Here is a 20,430-nt window from a genome sequence, read left to right on the forward strand (position 1 = left end):
CCTTAGCCCCCAGCAGGAGTGTGGAAAGGTTAAGATGATGAGACTGGCACCACCCTAAGGAATTCACGGTGTTTTGGCTTGCTGGCTTGGGAAGTTTAGATTCAGTCTGGAGAGATTCTGTCTTGGTGGTGGAAGCTAATAAATGCAACAGAACTGTATCTGTACTGTCTCGTGGAGTTCTTTGGGCTGAACCTGACAGGTTCCACTATTTCCACTCCCCAATGCATCAAAATCTGTTGACCTTGAATTGCTGACAACAAGCAGCAAAACTCATTTCTCTAATCCCCATTCCCTCACCCCATACAAAGGAAAATAAATTACACCTTCTCATTCATGCCCTTACTTCATTTTGTGTGTATTTGTTTATCTGTATACAATGAATGACTGAAAGAATAATCAGCAGTTCCTATCAAGGGGAGCCAGAAAGCAGTAAATACACTCTTCCCCTTTGAAGGCCTGAAATCCAGGAAGCATAGTGAGGCAGGAGTTGCTACAGATGGGGAAGCTGACACCCACATATTCCATAGATGAAAAGTAAGATACAGTCAGGGAAATCCAGGGCTACTTTTGTATTGGGATGATGTCCTTGACTAGGAAAAAAAAATCCATTTCTATTAAGTAACTTACTACATAATATTAAATTACTTAATTGTGTCATTGCATGATTTAAGGCAGAAAACTTCAAATTCATTATGCAAAGCATGAAAAAATATTGTTTTTTATCCACCCTATTTCTAACCTATTCAGGAATTCAAAAAACCTGGGATGGTTTAACACTAGCTTGGAGTTCTTTCTATTGTTAATTACTTGATAGACCCATGAAAGATTTCTTGATATTGGGCCAAGGTGAAAGAGGTAACTATTTGGGTCCATTTGCAATTTAGAGACCATGCTGTGATTCTCCTTCAAATGATTGTCACTGCCAAGCGTAAAGCACCCCATTTACCAGAAGGCAAGCTTATAGGATTACTCACTCTCACTCTTCAGCAGTTCATTCACCATCCTCAGCACTAGAGTTGCCATTTAAGGGCAAAACAGCAAATTTTGGTAGCATAATTCTTCTCCTTTTAAATCAAAGACAGAAATGGGAGCCCGAAGCCTCTGGAGGACAACTGTCCAATTTCCATTTTGATGCAGCCTTTCCCAAGTAACGTGAAATTGCACTTCCCAAATTCAACGGTAAAATGGCTGGATTTTGGCAGCAGAAAAAGAACAAGAGCACACTTACAATTTTAACAGCTAGTGTTGGCCATTCAGAGCTAGAGAGAAACTTTTCAAATATTTCCATAAGTTATAATTAAATGAATCACTCCAGGCTCAAGAACTGAGGCACCATAAAGCGGGCTGCTTCAAACACCTTTCTTGAAGAAATGCCCAATTATAGAATAAATAGGGGAGCCTCAGAATACAAACAAGCAATGGTGTTTAGGCAGGAAATCAGGATCCAATCTCTCTCTGTCTGTTTGATGTCTAAAGAAAAAGTGATTGCTCTCTTGACTAAGAACCAACATGTGTGGTTCTTCTGTGGCCCTTGTTCTGATATAAAAATGAATCTTCTGTATTCCGCTGGATACTGGACACTCAATGAGCCAGAATCATAAAAGGGAAATGGGAAAAAGAAATATGAATAAAAGGCACACAGCATGGCCAGTAAGCAAAAGAACAAAGAATGCTCTGATGTTTGCCAGCTTTATTTCTTGATACTTATTAACATTTCTCCCAATACAGAGACAGCAGCATAAAGAATAATTTCCATTTCCCCTGCAGGATGAAGCATGTCTTAGTTAAAAAGCAGTTCTTTTCTGAACATGGGTTGAAATATACCAGATCCAGAGGGCTTCTGGGAGAAGTGCTCCAAGACCTCCAGCTTTCCAGCCTATGGGCTCAGCCATCTGCTCCAGGCATTATTAATTCACCTCCTTTATTCAGGCAACTCCACAGCCTCAGCCAAGTAGAAGACAATGTTTCATAGTCCCCAAACTCTTGACTTTTTCTTTCCATCTTTTCCATGCTAATGTAATAAGACTGGTGGCGGGAGCTTGATTAATAAAGGGGAAAAGAGGAAGCAAGCAGATTATGCAGACAGTAGCAGGAACTTGGCAGCCATCAAGAATTACTCTGGCTGCGCCTAGTAAGCCAGCATGACCATCTTAGTCTCTGGCTGGTCAAAACCAGGTCTTATCTGCTCTCAAGGTAACAATGTTTATGAAGGTGTAAGGAATCTTCTTGAAAAACAAATGTGCACATGTTTACGGTGTAACCTTGCTTGGCTATTTTTACTAATTTATGTGAAAATCACTTCAGTGAGTATGAGTACTGAAAACAAAGATACTTTTTTCTTGTTTCTACCCTGGAGATGTGCCCAGCAATTATCTTCTTTTATGGAACAAAGGAGCACTTGTTAACTCTCTTCAGTTTGTTGACTGTTTCTCTGGGAATATTTTCCAACAGACCACAAGTCAGTGATGCTCAAACTGCAGTCTGGGCCATATTGGGTCTCCCCGTGTTCGCTGCCAGTTATCTGGCCAGACCAGAGCCATATTCACCATCTCAGCCGCTGCCTCCCCATAGTCAGCACCAGTCAGCTGATCCAGGACGATGAATCCCTAGCTAAAACCTGTTTCACTAAAGTAATAATACAAGGAACAAAATGAGTATTAGAATTCAGAAATCTGACCATTGTGAGCAAATCTCAATCACAATTATCAACTGTAAATCCACATGTGCTACGCTAAGTGGAACCATGACCTTGCACAAACCACCCCCAAAGGAAAGTGGACATGTGACACTGAAGGGGGTCTGATTAGGCTGGAGACCTTCTTGCCTCCAGCCCTTTAGGAGACCTCTTTAATAGAACTCTTTTTCTATTAAAGAATGTTCTTGAGCAGCAAGTTTGTGCTAAGAGTTATCAAGGCCTGGGTTGATAAAATAATCCAAGTGGTAAAGAAATGGTTAATTTTGGATTAAAATTTTGCAACAAAAAATAGTTGAAAAAGAATAATGAAGAGGATGATAAGACATACACCTTGAACTATGACTCCCAGGCTCATCATAAAGACAAAAATAGTGAGAGGAGGTTTTGATTGACTGAGTACCACTGCATTTTATTAGGTGGCCAAAAACTGTGGAAACACCTATAAGGCAAAAAAGAGAAGCCACAAACTATTTTCAGAGAAGCCTTGATGATCCCAGAAAGATAGGTTTCCTGTAGAACTTGCTCTGTTTTCCCCAGGCAAAGTCATAGCTGTCTCTTGTTCAAAAAATCCAAGTCTTTGTTTCTCACATGGAGGATTCAACAGAGCTCCTAGGGCAGAAATGAAAGGTAGCTTTCAAAGTATTGTAGAAGTCAGGTTTTAGCCAAAGAAGGGCAAGAAAAACACCCAGGCAGACTAAGTTATCAAAAGCCTGAAACATCCAATCTGTACAGCTAATGCTTATATGTTAATGCGTAATGCTAATACATGGAGCTTCGTGTATGTTGGGTCTTCTCTGCTGACTAATCAATCATATTAATTTTTCCCTTCACAAGGACAAGAGCTTTAAGAACCAGCTTTCTCCTTCTCTCTCTCAGAATCTGAAATGTTGCAATCTCTTCCAACCAGTTTGAAACCCTTCCCTCTCATTCTGCTATACTTGGCAAGAATGCCTGCACCTCGCTAGACTGCTTCTACATAGCATCAATCGAGAAACACTGGGTTATTTGGCTCAAACAAGGAGAAAGAGAGGAGGATGGTATTGGCACATATGTTATACCTCAGTCCAACTCCCTCGATTTCTGGAAGAGGGAGCATTATATATGCTGCCTTGAACAGTACAAAATAAAAGCAGGATATAAATCTAATAAATACGTTAGACAAACAAATGTAGCTTCATGATTCTGTAGGTAATTCCATTCTGCCCCTACAATATTTACTCCTATTCCAGAAGGATATCATGGTGGGCTATGTTAAAAACCGCTGGGAAATCCAGGAGAATCAATATGGACATACATATCCTATATTTCCTAGGAGGAAAAACCCACAATTGTTTAGGGTAAAAAAGCTATTTTGATGCCAAAAATTGGCCTGAAGGTGGATTGAAATAAGTTACAATGGTCTACTACCTGTAAGTGTTCCTGGAGTGCTCAGCTGCCACTACCTCCAGAAGCATCTCTTCAAAGAGAGTAATTGTGACTGGATCACAGTTACCACAAAACTCAAGGTCACCATCTTTTTCAAGGGCTGTGGACACTGCCCAATTCTCTCAAACAGGTTTCAAATATTTCCTCTGCCCAATGAACCAATCCCTGAATACCACAAGGCTCAGAGATACATGTGGTCAGATCAATCTTTCCAAGAACCTAGTTCACATCAGGCTGCAATCAATCTCAATTTCTTATGAACCCTGGTTCTTGGACCTTTCAGACTACAGAAGACTATAATGAGGGATGTCCATGGCATGACAACTAGACTTGTATTCATTTCTCCCTCCCACAATCCTTTGCCAATCCTGCTGGAACATTCATCAAGGTTCATTGGAGTCTGAAATTGGAAAATCAAGATGGGTGCCCCTAACAGTCCAGTCCAATCCTGCAGAGAGAGCTGGCCACATTACTGATCCTGGCTGCCTCTGTCATGATCTCACAAGGTATGTGGGAATGACCTTGGCAGACTGGGCCCAGAGACACTGCCTAGGGAACAAATGGCCAGATAAGAGACAGCAAAGGCCACAGCTGGATAGTAGGTAGGGCAAGAGGCTCAGAAGAGACCCTCCCTAATTTTTCAGAGGTAAAGGAGATGGGAAGAGAATTGTACTTTCAGACTTGCAAGATTCTGTTAATGTAACCTTAAAATAAAATAGAATTAGCTGATCTGGTCGTGTTTCCTGTCTGGTCTACTGGGTTAGGCTGACAGTAATCCTCTCAAGTCACACCCTCTCAGCTTGAGTTTCTCCCTTCTGCAACGCAGGGTATACCAATAGGTTGTTTTGAGGGAGTATGATGATAAAGCACTTTGAACATGACAGTGCTATAGAAAAGTATTATGAATTACTGCCACAATAGGCTTTTAAAGTGAATGCCCCAATTCCTCACACTGGAAGCAAAGCAGACCTAAAAAACAGGGATTTAAAAAGATTTGAGCACGTCAGGAAGCTTTGGATAACCTCCTCATAAAATGCTTTATCATCTAAGATGAGTGATGAAGGTAATGGACCATCATGAAAATATACCATTGTTCTTTCTCTGATATCGATGTTGACCATGATCAGAGACATCAAAGTGGGCCCAGCATACTTTATGTTTGACTGCATGATGCCATTATATTTCCTTCCTTCTATACCCATAGCTTCCTTGGGCATTGAATTATTATTTTTCCCTTTTTCTTATTACCGAATTGAAAAGCTCCTTCACATCCATCTCACACAGAACACTTCAGGACGCTGGAGAAACTCATATTGCATTCTTTATTCCACCCCAAGGACACTGTTCTGAATGCAGCAGGGAAGGAGGAGGGGAAAAAGCCCTTCCATCCATAATTAACATCTTGCACATCCCAGAGGTCTGCAACAGTGCCTGGCATTTAATGCTTTGCTGGAGCTAATTGGCAATCAAGCAAACTTTATCCTGAGGATGGGATCAGGGACTCTCCTTGACGTTCTTTAAACCAACAAATCCAGATACAGAGAATCTACAAAGGAATGATGGAAGATGAGGATAAGGGGGAAAATTGCTTCTCTGGAGTGTTCCATGTTAAAATATTTGGCTTCTCTTGCAAGGTGAGGAGGAGAGCCTACATCACATATACAGGCAGTTCTTGTTTAGTGACTGTCTCGTTTAATGACTGTTCGCAGTTACGATGGTGATGAAAAAGTAACTTTATGACCAGTCATTGCATTTACCACCTTCACAGGTCTATAAAGCAAAGGAAAGCTGAAGTAAGATCATAAGCACAGTTCCTGTTCCACTTAGTGACCACTTCGCTTAATGACCAAGTTGCCAGTCCCAATTGTGGTTGATGAATGAGGACTACCTGTATTTACACTGAGGAGTTTATAACCGTGATGTAGGCAACACCAAACTGCTTGGCACCTCCTTTGTGAGTGTGTAACTTCGTCAGTTTTTGACTCCTGGCAACTACATGGGCAAGTCCCTGAATTTTTCTTGGCAAGGCTTTTCAGAAGTTGTTTGCCACTGACTCCTTCTTAGGGCTGAGAGAGAGTGACTGGCCCAAGGTCACCCAGCTGGCTTCTTGCCTAAGATGGGACTAGAACTCACAGTCTCATGGTTTCTAGCCTGATGCCTTAACCACTACGCCAAACTGGCCCTAAACTGGATAAATAAAGGCACTCAGATTCTATAAAGTCATGGGGGTCCCAAGGCTTTGTGTATAACCCCGAGTCCCCTCCTCCAATTCATCCAGCTATGATTTTCTCAATCTTCCCCCTTCTTTCAACCCATTCATTCTTCCTTCATATAAGTTTTATAGTCAAATTCTCCTTCATCCTTTCTATATGACCAAACTACCTCAATATACTTCTTTCATACTGGTTGTTCACTTTTGTATTCAGCTTACATTACATTCATTCAGCATCCATTCATTCTTGGCCCTATCTCTTCTTTTTTTTATCATATATGTATCCAAAGTAGCCCATTCCCATGCATTCAACATACATTTAGGTTTCGTCAGACATATCTAGCTACCAAATGCCATACAACAAAGTAACCAGAAGCACACTCTTATACACAGCCAGTTTCACTTCTTTTGACAAACATTTGTTCCTCTAAACAGGCCACATCCTTAGTACCCACTAACTTTCTATCAGCAGTTGCACATTTAAAATTTTTTTAAAGAATTTTAAAATTCTTCCATCCATATTCCCATTAACAAAAAGGAACAGTATATTCCAGGATTGTGCAAAAGTTTTGAATCTGAAACAATCAGAGCTTGAAACAGGATGTTAAGACCATTCCAAACATGTTCTGGGCTAGAAACAGCCCTGTTTTGAGCCTGAAAGGGGGACAGTGTGAATTCAGAACACTTCTGATGTATTCAGAACAACATCAAAGCACTTCCAGTCACATTGGAACAACCTGTTTCAAACTTAAAGTGGCTGTTTCACAGCTACAAACCAAACGCATATGTGCACATGCACACACGCTATATAATAAACACGAGGCAAAGGTTTTCTTACTGGTACAGGTCTGTTCCCAAGAAAGTTGAGGTCACTGTTCTCCCCAAAGAGGTAGCCTTCAGGGTGTGTAGAGTCGAACTTCTCACCTCCCATGATGAAGTGACTGGCAAAGTAGCTTCCTGAAGGGAAAAGCACAAAGTCTGTCAGAATCAAGTTGGAAAGGGAATGTAGTGATTTATAGGGCAAAGAAAGCACTGTGGAGAATTGGGGAATCAAACATGGCCAGAAGCAAACCAGTGGAGTGTAGAGTAGCTCATAAAAATGAAGGGTTTAATTTCACACACAGCTGGCCTTTAGAATTGTGGACAAATATTTCAGAAATGTCTTGCTCAAGACTTGGAAGCCAGAAAGGGTAAAGAGGAAAAAACAAACATTTCAATTTTCTGTCACCTCTCTTTGGGGCTTGCTGCCCCTACAAATGTGTTCTTGATTATAAACGTTCCCTGCCAGAATGTCCAAACCCAAAAATTCACATGTTTTGGAATGGAACTAAGACAGAGAAAGCATACAGATCATGGTTTCTGCAATTCTTTCCAACAGTGCCCCTTGCCAACAGTGGCCATAGGAGGCACTGATATTTTTTTCTGCATAATGAAGTACCATGTTGTAGCTGCATGTGAAGTAGTACGTGCTTCTGCCTTCCCCCATTTAATCTGCGAGATCATCTGCATGTCCCATTTGATCTGGCTTGAAGACATCCCATAACCATTTGTTTCGGGCCTTATATGGAGTCCTTATATATCTGAAAACATTGGTGTTTAGAGCACCATTATACCGCTGAACAGTTAAAGAATTTCAGCAGGTGTGAGCAGGAAATCTGCTTTCACCTGATTCTCTCTGCCAGTCATCCTGCAAAGGAACATCTTACATGGATGCAGTGAGGCAGTGCTATTTTTTTTTTTTCTATTTTAATCCCATTTTCCATATTTTGAGGAATATTTCTGGGTGCTGCACCAGCATTTTCTGATAACGCTTACTGATTTGGATTATTTGGGAGCTCTGTTGAAATTAACAGAAGTTTTGTTATTTCCCTTTTTAGTCTTAATTACAGGAAGGACAGTAAAATTGTCTACCACTCTTCTGTAAGACTGGCAAACCTCTGTCCAAAACTAGCCAGCTGACAGGATGTCAGGCTGGAGGACAACTGGGTACTTCACTCCACACCCCTCCTCTGTCCCCTCAACCTATCAGCTGGGCTATTTTTAGGCAGAGTCTTACCAGTCTTTCAAAAAGGATAAACACACACACACACACACACACACACACAACCAAAATGCTACATGAAGTTTATGACAAGTACTATGATCTTCACATAAACTGTCTTTTTATAACCTCACAGCTACCCCTAGGTAGGTTAATATTCTCATCTCCAAATTCTCTGAGAGGACCCGGGATGGACAGAAGACCACCCATATCATGAAGATGAGAATCAAAACTAGATTTCTAGAATCACTCCAAAGTCACTATGCTTCAGCTTGCATTTTAAACAACTATATTCAAGTCATGGGTTATTGGCACACAATTACGATTCTTATACTTTCTGGGCCATATTCTTCCTGTACTGCCATGTTCCTCACTGTACAGTGAGATGCGTGTGGTGGAAAAAATAAATGTAGCATATAAAATGGAGGCTGCACCCTGTTTCCTCCCTGTCTTTTGGACATGAACCAGGATCAAATCCAGCTCCTCTATTTGCCTAATCCTATCAGACCCAAATTGACCCTCCCTGCCCCCAGACAAAGCCCGTTGTAATCCTATCTAAACCAAGAATAGGTGCCTCCTCACCAGCTCACAGTACAGCCCAAGGGCAGCCTTAACAAAGGAATTGCAACATGGTGAAGCCCCAGGGGTCTGTACCTTAAGGTTCCATCTCCTTAACAATGGGGTTCCCCAGCTCGGCTGCCCCCCTGAAAGGGCTGCTTCACCTAACCTCATGGAAATAACCTCATGGAAAAGGAGAAGGACCTGCTTAAATTCCCCAAAAGCTGCCAACGAATCAGATCCCTAAGATTTCCCACCCTGCAGCCCTCAAATTTCTATAAAAATCTTTGCTTTCCTATTGTTCAGGGTTCCTTTCTTGTAAAGCAGGGTTCCTCGACCTTGGCAACTTTAAGACAGGTGGACTTCAACTTCCAGAATTCCCCAGCAAGCAAGGTCAAGGAACCTTGTAGTAAAGCAGGCACCCAACAATAAAGATGGTTCCTTCTCCTCAGTGTTGTGCTCTGTGCTTCTGAATTCTCCATGACAATGTGAATCCAGCAAACCTTCCTCATGTATGGCTGGTGTGGGTCTTCCGGGCTGTGTGGCCGTGTTCTGGACGTTTCTCATGTATGTCTCTCTCCTGTTACAGTCAGGTTTGCTTAAATTTTATGGAGTCTTTATAGAGACTATAAGACAACATTCATAGGAATCATTTAAAGCTTGTTCTTTCAGTTCCAGGGCTTAGCTTTGTTGTTCAGGTTAACAGCTTACGCTCAGAAGAGACATCTCAGCAAATGGTTGTATAGCTTGCTCCCAGGCTGGAATTCACAAGAGAACCATGCTAAATTTATCTGAAGAGAATGATTGGAAACAATTGTTTGCCTTGAAAAGAAAAAAAAACTGCCATTGCATCAGTCTTCTCATACAAAATGGCTTCTATTTTCATGAAAATTTCCCAGTTATCTTTAAAACACCATAGAAGATACCAGCCATGTTTGTATGTGTGTGTACACAACAGAATGTAGCCCTTGGGTAAAGATGGAAATTTCACACAAATATTTACCCTCTGAGATGCTTAATTCTTCGACTTGCTTTCTCCCTGAATGCCTCTGAAATTTCGGTATCATGCATTGTCCCAAGGAGAGGGATAAAAACAGTCCCAGCGGGAGTCACAAGCTGCTTCACTTCTAAGGCACTCACTGATGAACACGGCAGTCCCAAGGGGCTTTAAACAAGGTGGCCTAAGTTCATCCAGGGACACAACGATGCTCAGCTTCTGCAATTTGATATTTATTTGGGATTTGGTTTCAGCTTCCTAGGAATTCCAAGGTAGAATACATTTTAAAAAGCCACCACATCCTGGTAAACAGCCTTCTAATCTGCATATTTAATCATGGAGAAATCTCAATCCCACACAAGAAAGATCTTTTGCACAGAACAATCATGACCATCTTTTCCTTTATCTGAACTACTATGTTGTTACTGAGGTTGTTCATAGATTACCCTAAAGCACGCCTTCTAAAACATTTTCTCACCCTCACAGCACCAACGGACTACAGTATCTGGAACTCCCTTGGGAACCCCTGGCACAAGTCCTGGGACTTTAGAACTTTTTTATTTTTTATATTTATTATATTATATTTACTAGAAACAGAATTCGTTATGAACTCTTTGAAACATTTAATATAAAGCACACGCTAAGGCACTGAATATACCTTTTCTAAACTGGTGGAGATTTGATTTGAAACGCCTAAATTAATAAACTCAGCGAAAGCGTATTCCTTTCCTGTGATGTAGTGTAAAATGTTTCCTGATAATGTGGGTGAGTTGAAATACCTAGTTTAAAAAACGTTTTAAGCTTCAAGCTTTACTTAGAATTTTTTTTTTTAACCAACGATATTATTATTTTACTTTTTAATAATTTCATTGACAATTTTAATAAACATAGTAAAAACTAATACGAACTAAACTAGAAGAAAAAAGAAAAAGAAAAGTTCAGAAGATGCAGAAAAAAGGAAAAAAGCAACAAAGACAACAACAAAGAAGTGGCTTCCAACTTCATCACACTGAGCATAAGCTAATATAGTAACTTTTCACCCTCTTTTAAAATTACAAATAAAAAAACTCTTCTCCCCATAGCCTAATTTTTATCTATACGCAACCCAGAAATTGTCATCTTTTCAGTCCTGGTTCAGCAAAAAGTCCATTAGGAGTTACCAGAAAGGTCAAACAAATAGTTTATTCCTGATCCAATAGTCCAACTTTATATTCCTTCTTTTTGCTCTTTACAATCTCGACCTTTAAATCATTCCAACAGCATCATAGGATTTGATCTTTCATCAATCTTTGGCATTCAAGAGGAGTCTTCAAAGTTTTCACCAATGTACTTTGTAAATCCCATAAAGAGGCATCGTCCAGAATTTCTTGCCACAGCTGTTCCATGCCCAGACCCTTTTCTTGATTTGTCTTCTGTATTCCCATTTTGGTAATCTCAATTTTGTTGTCTTCCATGCCTTCAAACTCTATAATGTCTATGTCAGGTAAAAATTTGTTAAATTTTTCTCATCATCTTCTAAAAGTTTATAAATTAAAATATGTATCCTTTCTGAGATATTAGTTATTAATATCTCAGTCCAGTTTTTAAAAAGCTCTTTAAGATAAGAAAAAGTTATACAGCTAGTCCTCGACTTATGACCACAATTGGGGGCAGAATTTCCATTGCTAAGCGATGTGGTCATAAAACGAGATGTCACGTGACCACATCACTTAGCAACCGCAATCCCGGCAGTCCCAGTTGCCATCATTAACCAAGGATTGTGGGTTGTTAAGTGCATACCCACCCCAATCCCAGCCATTCCTGACTTGGTCCCTCCCAGCCCTGAGCCTCAATAAGGTAAGGGACTGCCTCCAACTCCCCCCATCTGCCTATCTTCCCCCATCTCTGCCCTTCTGGATGCCCTGCACTCTCCCTTGTGGGGCGGCAAGCAGCCCCAGAACCACACAGCTCTGGGACTGCTTGCCATGCTCTGGGAAGCTGCAGTCACTCCAGCCCAATCCCAACCGCAGTTGCTCTCTTCATCCTGCACTCCGAGACCTCTGCCACCTTGGTACTCCACCACCCCAGCTGACCTTCACCGTCTTCTTGCTCCAAAAAGCCTCTTTGCAAAACACCCCTTTACAAAAAGCTCCTGCGTGGGCCTGGGCTGGGCTTTTCGGGGAGGCAGGTAGACGAGGCCAAACTTAGCCCTCCGGAGCTAAAGCTTTTTAGCCTTTTAGCTAAAGCTTTTTAGCCTTAGTCTTGGGAACTAAAACTTTGTAAAAAGCTCCTGAAGCATGGCGCACCAAAAAGCTTTAGTTCTGGAGGGCTAAGGCTGGTCCAGTCTACCCAGTGGCCGAAGGAGGGACTAGTCTACCCACAGAAAATGAAAAGGAGAAGGTCAAAGGGGCTGGTCTACCCACCTATCACAGTTGGTGGACCAAAGTTCACAGGAGTGGGCCAGTCTACCCACAGGGGAAGAAAAAAGAAGGGGAGAGGGAGGGAAGAAGGGACACTTTTTTTTTCTTGCAGTATGAAGCAAAAGCCCAGACCAGACCACGAACCTTTTGCAAAGGGACATTTTGGCACGACACGCTCCAGGAGCTGTTTGCAAAGAGGCTTTTTGCAAAGTTGCTTTTTGGAGCAAGAAGACAGCAAGGGTCCACCAGGGCACCAGAGTGCAGGGCAGCAGGGGGCCAAGAGGGCAGAGATCAGTGGAGATAGGCGGGTAGGGGGAGTTGAAGCGCCCCTGCGGTTGTAAGTGTGGGTAGGCTGCCAAGTGCCTGAATTTTGATCACAAGATCATGGGGACACTGCAACGGCTGTGACTTCGGGCACCGGTCGTCACTTTTTTCAGTGCATTTGTAACTTCGAACCGTCACTGAACAAATCATCTTAGTCGACTACTACTTATATCCACCTTAGCCATTTTAACTCTTTTCTGCCTGGTCCTTTGGTTCCCTCTAGTATCCATTTGCAATCTTCATCAAGCCTCAGTTCCTAATACAGCATGGGCTTAATTTTGTTTCAGTCATTTCCCACGAGTATATTATTTAATTATATACTTGTTTTTAAAATCTTACAGCAAAAATAACCAATATTCCAAATCTCTCTGGTCTCCCAATCCGTTTAAAACTTTCTTAACTCAAAATCCTTTTTTTTTTTGCTTTTTGCCAATTGTATATTATTTTGAATTCTTAAGTCTCTGTTTAAAATTTCTTAAATCCAAAGAAGGTAAAACTCACCAAGTGTTAAACTAAGCTTGCTGTTTTACAGGTCTCCAATATCCATAATGTGATTAAATTGAACATTTCCAAATGTGATTCGAAAGTGAGTTCTGCTGGCTTAGTGTCCTTATGAAAGGCTCCGCCACTGCTGAAAGCAAAGGTGTCATCTCCTTCAGCTCCTGGCACTCACACCTGTGGGAGACCACCGTTTTACCGTCTCTTTGTGAGGAGCTGCCATTCAGAGCACTTATGGGCAATCTCCTGTTCTCTCCTTCTCCAGAAAGATTCAAAGGACCAGTCTACTCGCCAGTTTTGCATTCTTCACAGCGTTGGTCGTCTCCGCTCATTCGCGGAGACATTTTTAGTCAGCCATGACTCACACTGGAAGCCATGGTATTGTTTTAAAATAAAATAATATATTATCTTAAGGTAATATGACAAGATATACTATAGTTAATGGATATCTTGTCATATTACCTTAAGATATTATTTTAAAATTAAGATATTTTAAAATAATATATTATCTTAAGGTAAAATGACAAGATATCCATTAACAATAGTACGTACTTCTCATATGTAATTTGCTTTTTTAAAAAAACACACTGAAATTCACATACTAATTGCAGAATGCCTGAAGAGCCTCACACATAAATACTGCAGGTAGTATTTATGTGTGAATACAATGAATACAATTTGTTTTATGAAAGAATATGATTCTTTAAAATAAATTCAACAAATATGTGCATATACATTTGTCAGTGTACCTCCCACACATATCTTTCATGTTCTAACACAATTTTATTCTGACCAAAGGATTTAATAGTAAGAACATCACACCTTTAACAATCTAATTTGAATGATAGATAGGCCTGTGGTGATATAATAAATCATCTCAATAGGTGGTAGGCCCTGACTGACTGTGTCTGGGCTCTGAAGCATACAGTAGCAGAGTTGGGCTTTGTTACTACTTAGATGGGAAATGACCAGGGAATCTGAGGACTCTAGGCTAAATTGGGAAGGTGAAAAGCATCCTGGAAGACTGTAATTGCAAGCCACTTCTATAGAAAACTAGATAGACAGCAACATACAACTACAGCTTTCATCACAGAGATAGCATATCTATTGGTAAGGATGGTTTCAGCCCACCTTGTCTGGAGGCCATCAAGTCTGAGAAGACAACCCTGTTTGGGGAGAAGACTGATGTAGGAGTAGGCCCATTTTCAGTCCCCTACTTTGTGTGAGATCTGCCAAAGAGCTATTTTCCAAAGGCAGTGTAATTAGTGGAAGGATAGTAGCCAGAGGCTGGAGCTTGAGAATGCTCAATTGAAGCATCAGAGGCCCCTCTGTCGGCCCTTTGAGGTAGTCCAGACAAGAAGCACTAACCATGAGTACTAACACTATCTTTATTGTAAGGTTACAGTAACAGAATCTTGCAAATCTGAAAGTACATCTCTCCCCCCCCCTTGACTTTACAGTCCAAGAAACTAGGGAGGGTCCCTTCTGAGATGTTTGCCACGCCCCCATTGCTTCTGCGGGCTCAGCTGCCTCTTATCTGACCATTACCTCATCTGCGGCTCCTCCCTGTCTCTCAAGGACATTCTCACAGACCATTACATCTCTGACAACTCATCAAATCATGGGTCCTTGTGTTGTCACCCACCAGCAACATGAGAAGTTCATGATCACAGAGAAGCATACCACAGTATAATCCCCTGCACTTCTCCCAACTAAAATCATTTAATGCCTTGAATTATAATGCCTGCAGGGACCTTATAAGCACTGTCAAATTATGTATTTCAGGGATGGGGAATTTACAATCCGAGCTTCAGCCCTGAGTATCCCCACCACTGGGAACACAACGTCTGGAGAGCCACTGCTTCCCCAGTCAGGCACACTGTGAGCTACAGGTAGTCCTTGTCTAACAATGGTAATTGGGACTGGCAACTCTGCTGCTAAGCGACACAGTTGTAAAGCACAATATCACGTGACCATGCTGACTTATGACAGCAGTTCTGGCAATCCCAGTTGCTGTTGTTAGGCAAATCGTGTGCGGTCACAGCATCCTGCCAGCTTCTCCATTGACTTTGCAGGTTGAAAGCCAGCTGGGAAGGTTCCAAATAGTGATCATGTGACCGTGGGATGCAGCAACTTCTATAATTGTGAGCTGGTTGCCAAGTGCCTGAATCATGATCATGACACCACAGGGATACTGTGATGGCCACAACTACACTTTTAAGTTCCCCTCATTCAGCACCGTCGTTAACTTTGAATGGTTGCTGAACAAGTAGTCGTTCAACAAGGACCACCTGTACTTTGCATAAAGCATCTCCCATCATCTTTCTACTAGCTGAGCAGTAGAATACTATAATACATATAGCTCCAGTAGCCTGCTGGAGCTGTAGAAGTTATTCAAGCGTTTCTCATTCTTTGTTCCAGCTGAGGAAAATAGAGGGCACCACCTTACTCACACCTCTGCCACAGTAGCATTTTCACTAACCAGGCAATTCAGAAGTAATACACTCTGTTAGAGAGGGCAGAAATATATATATATATATATATATACACACACACACACACACATGCGCGTGCACACACTTCTATTTCCCAAGCTATTTTCTGGCTGAGTGGACTGAAGGCCATTATTAAAAACTGCTTTGTTAATTCAAAACATGCTCTCTTGGCTCTGTTTTTGTCCTTCGCTCAGCAAGGATACAAAGGTTGGAGAAATGCATAACGATTACTCCAGTAACCACGTCTACAGCACATTATAATTTGTAAAAATAAAACCAAAACACAAACAAATCTCATTTTATTCCATTTACTATATTTGTCACCTGCTTTTCATCGTAAAACTTCTAAATGTAAGCCTGTTACGTTTGGTTGCATCCCTGCTCTTCAGCATTGTACTGTTGTACAAGATGTAGAGATGGCGAGCCAGTTTCTGAGAAACAATCATTTCAGTTTGCTAACACCATACAGAATGGTACTGCTACCTCTTAACAAGGTTTGAGGCTGCTTCCAGGTGAGGCTTTTATTGCCGTACAGGTAGTCCCCAGGTTAAGAATGCTCAGGCTACAGATGACCCATAGTTAAGAACGGAGCCTATTGTGGCAAAATTTGAGTGAAATACACAATGAGTCGAGTTAAATACACAGTGGTTCGAGTTCATTACACAATACTACTTATATAGTATTATACAATAATACTGTTCTAGCTTACGTACAAATTCGACTTAAGGACAGACCTTGGGAATGGAACTCGTTCATAAACTGAGGACTACCTTTATCTCCATGTTATTTCATGAGATTTTATAGAGGGTCTGGAGTTCCTGTATTGGTAGTGTAAGACTCTAGTGATTGTGGCAGGGACAAATTGACTAATAAATAAATAATGCTCCATTTCTTCCACATTGTGCTTGGGAAAGAAGAGGGAGGGAGGCAAGCCAGAATCCATCCCAGAAATCCGTTCCAAGTGGACTCTTCCGTTCCTCCAACCATCAGCCATTTCCCTGCAGGAAGAACCATTTGTTCCTCAGTGTTCATTACTTATTACTTATTTATTTACCATCTTGCTCACTTCCAGGTTAAACCAATAGTACAATCCTTACAAGGTGTAAACTATTTTAAGTAAAGTTACAATAAAGTACAATGGTTTATTGTAACTTTACTTAAAATTGTTTACACCTTGTAAGGATTGTACTATTACTTGAAAAAACTGGTTATCAATAACCATAATGAATAAGGAAACAAACAGACAAAAATAGCTGCAACATACCTTTAATATTAGTACCCCTGCCCTTAATTTAGAAGCATGCTTTCTTGTACTATACCTAGTAACTCTTTAATTTTCACCAAAAAAATTACATAGATTTGCACATGTACTGAGCCAGTCTAGTGAATGTTCCCAAACTGATGCTTTGCATCAGTCTACTGGTACATGTACAAATACTTTTTAACACCCTCCCACCCCAAAAAACCTGTTTCACATACTGTCCATTGCTGAAAGGCGATTATACATTTTTAAATTAATTCACAGCTCTGATTTACTATATACAAAGAATCAATTAGCATTGATTTTAATGTCTCCTTCCCTCCCAAATTTGTAGACAAGCTAGGAAAGAAAAACATTTAAAAGAAAAGTTATTTTAAAACATCTGTCTGGGGAGAGCTATATATTTCCCAAATAAGAAAAACACCAGGTATCTTAAACATAAAGATGTTGCTTGTGTTTTCAACAATTCTGCAATCAATTATTGATGCCTGCTGCTTTTTGCCCCTATTTTCCATGTGCATAATTTATAGGGAAACAGAGATGCATAGGAAAGATGAAGAGAGAAACTGCTGCCTAAAAATACCCAGCGCATTCCTTCAGATCTCACCAAAACCAATATAGGTACAAAACCTTGGGCAACTGTACGAGAAAGGAAATGGAATTATCCAGTACGTTGTCTTCTGCTGAAACACTGAAGGGGAGGAGGAAAAAACAGGATTAAATTTAAATAGCAACATAATTTAATCTATTAACATTTAGGGAGCAAAGTATCATAAAGAATTACCCTTCTTATATTTATTTTGTTTTGAAAAATATGTGTAACCACTCTGTATTAGCAGATTTGAAGGCTACAAGCAGTGTTCCTTAGAGATTCTGCTTCAAGAACCCAGTGTATTAGGAATTTGGTTGGTGAGCTCCTGACTTGTCCTTCCTAGAAAGCTGGGGGGGGGGGGGGGGCGTTCAGTATCAGGCAAAGACCTCTTATTTGATTTCTCAGATCCGACTGCAGTTTACATTGTTCTTCATAGCTGTGTATATTAGATCTTTTGAAAGTGTTTCCTTTGATATTTATTTTCCATTTCATGAATGAAATGAGCGGCTTTCATTCTTTGGATTAAACTCGGTTTTACGGTGTTTTATGTTGTGTCTTTACTATGTAGATCATCCCAAGATCTTTGGCCATAGGGCAATGCACAAGTGGCATAGAAAAGTAAGAATACTCTGCATAAAGACAGATATGCAATTGATGCAAGACATACATTTAAGATAACTAAATACAGTGAGGGACAAGGTTCCTGTACATTTTAAATTAAATTTTGAAAGATTTTTGGCAGGCACAGAAAACTCTTGCAGGAAAAGGATGGGCTAGTTAAACATCAGATTTGCATTGATCAATACTCTTCTACTTCAAAAGAATTGAAAGCACCGGTGTCCAGGTCTTAGCATCCTGCACAATAAACTTTATGATCTCCTAAACAGAGCTAACTACTGAACATACTGGAGTTTTGGGCACATTTTGCAGGTAATCCTAATTCAGTTAGGTCTAAGTGAGAGAAGCCTGTGCTACTGCGAAGAAACCACTGCAGTGCAGATAACTGGCAAAAATATTAAACTAGGTTTTTACAGTAAACTATAAAATGGGATGAAACTGAGTATGAGCCTGCAAGATGGTTGTATGATGTCAAATGATTGTTTTCTGACATTCTTGTTTTTTTGTTTTGTTTTTTATGTTTGTGTGTTTCATGGTTTTAATTGTTATAATGTTTGTAGACATATTAGTCATGTTTTGTGAGATGGGCGAGTATAGAAAACAAACAAACAAAGTTATTAGATTAGCACCAGCCTTGCCAGAAAAGTAAGAACATCTGGAGAGGGCCTGCTGAGGGTCCCTCCCTTCATGAGATTAAGGGGAAGCAGACTAAACTTTGGAACTTTCTGGCCCTGGACACTTCCCTCTTGGCCTTCCATAAAATGCTTAAAATAACCCAGTTCCACCAGGCTTTTAACCAAGGTGATTGTTGGTGGTTTCTATCTTGGGGTGGGTTGAATCAATCTTATATGCTGATTTTATGTGCTTATTCTGTTGAATGCTAGCCAGCATCTCTGGATTAGAGCGGATAAATAAATAAAGCTAGCAGACTGCTCTATAAGCTATGAAGCAGCCCAGACAGATGATTAATGAACATATTTTTCATCCTGCCAATCTAGAGAACAAGACATGCAATCAGATTGTAAAGCTTCCTCCATCCCAGCACGTTAAAGCAGATCTGAACACCCCACACAATTCCCTTTTGATTTTACATACCTCTAACATCTCGTCCTTTTGTAATGGTCTGTCAGTAACTTTGATTCAATCAAATAGTCACAAACTTCCTTGAAGTTCCTTTTATTCCCTCGAGATAACTACAACCCCTTTTGATCAATTAAAGAGATTTATCCCCTTGATTTTTGTTTTTGTGTTGTGAGTACATAATTTAATCATGGAAATTTTCAAGATCAGTCCAGAGTTCACATGGTACTTTTCTACATTAGTGTCTAATCTATACTGTCAGCTCCATCGTTGTAATTGTTTTTCAGTCAGCCCGTGTGTGGTGTTTATGTACGATGCTGTAAAGCACTCATTAGGTTCTCTGGTTAGATTGGAAGTTCAACCCAGGAGCCTTGTGGAAATCTCATTAACATCTTACTCAAATTCAGTCATTCTTCTAATGAACAACAGTTTCAAGTCAAGCATAACCACCTATACATGCCCACTGTCTTAAGGAATAAGTCAGGAAAAGAAAGCAGTATTATAGCTTCAGCCCAGGTGTATTATTTTGCTTGAAATAGTGAAAATCCAAAAAAATGATGTCATATATTAAGCCTTCAAATTCTTCTGCAATCAAATTATTTTAGTTCCAGGATATATGATCTTCTCATCATTTACCTGATCCCCCAAATTTGGCCATTTGAATTTTCTAAATAACCTGAAATTCTAAAGTCCCTATGTCCTAGGCAAAAGTACCATGATTACAATTTCGAATCAATGCCAGTCACCAACTAGGAAGTGATCCACTACATTTCCCTTACTTTGGAACAAGATAAATACAACTGTTCTACCTCTGTTGTATATATCTTACTTCTGTTGTATTTATCTTCTGATACTGCTGTGGAATAGTGCACTGGTCAAAGTACAAAAGGGGTTCTACTAAGTTAAGCATTTGTTTCTGCTATGAAGTGCTTTATAGTAAAATGAATTTTGATTGGAGAAAATCAGCTGAACAACAACAGAGTGATTAATTCCCAACTCCCATTTGTCCCAAATGGGACAAATTACCTTGATTGGAACACTGTGAATGAGGACTTGTGGCAACAAAACAGAATGGCTAAGTGGAATAATATTAACAATGCCTAGGAGTAGTTAATATGTTCACTGGTGACCTGGCAGTTTAACAAGCTGCTAATTGTATTCCTAAATGCCCAAGATCAAACACACTCGGGAAGGTAAAAATACTTTTTAAAAAAAAGCAACTAATAAGCCAGCAT

At 40.3% G+C, this 20,430-nt stretch overlaps 1 protein-coding gene across 2 annotated transcripts in view; it reads right to left on the reverse strand.

Moving 5' to 3' along the window:
• Positions 1 to 20,430, reverse strand: part of RNF157 (ring finger protein 157) — an 84,313-nt gene that overhangs the window by 43,218 nt on the left and 20,665 nt on the right. For both annotated transcript variants that reach the window (XM_088133394.1, XM_088133393.1), the window contains exon 2: positions 7,171 to 7,289. In XM_088133394.1, the coding sequence (XP_087989520.1) occupies positions 7,171 to 7,289 (119 nt within the window). The remainder of the gene's footprint in view (positions 1 to 7,170; positions 7,290 to 20,430) is intronic.

The sequence above is a fragment of the Python bivittatus genome, unplaced genomic scaffold (assembly GCF_059951505.1).
Source record: "Python bivittatus isolate LINGU-HERP-01145 unplaced genomic scaffold, Pbiv_v1 ctg000080_np1212, whole genome shotgun sequence".
Taxonomy (NCBI): domain Eukaryota; kingdom Metazoa; phylum Chordata; class Lepidosauria; order Squamata; family Pythonidae; genus Python; species Python bivittatus.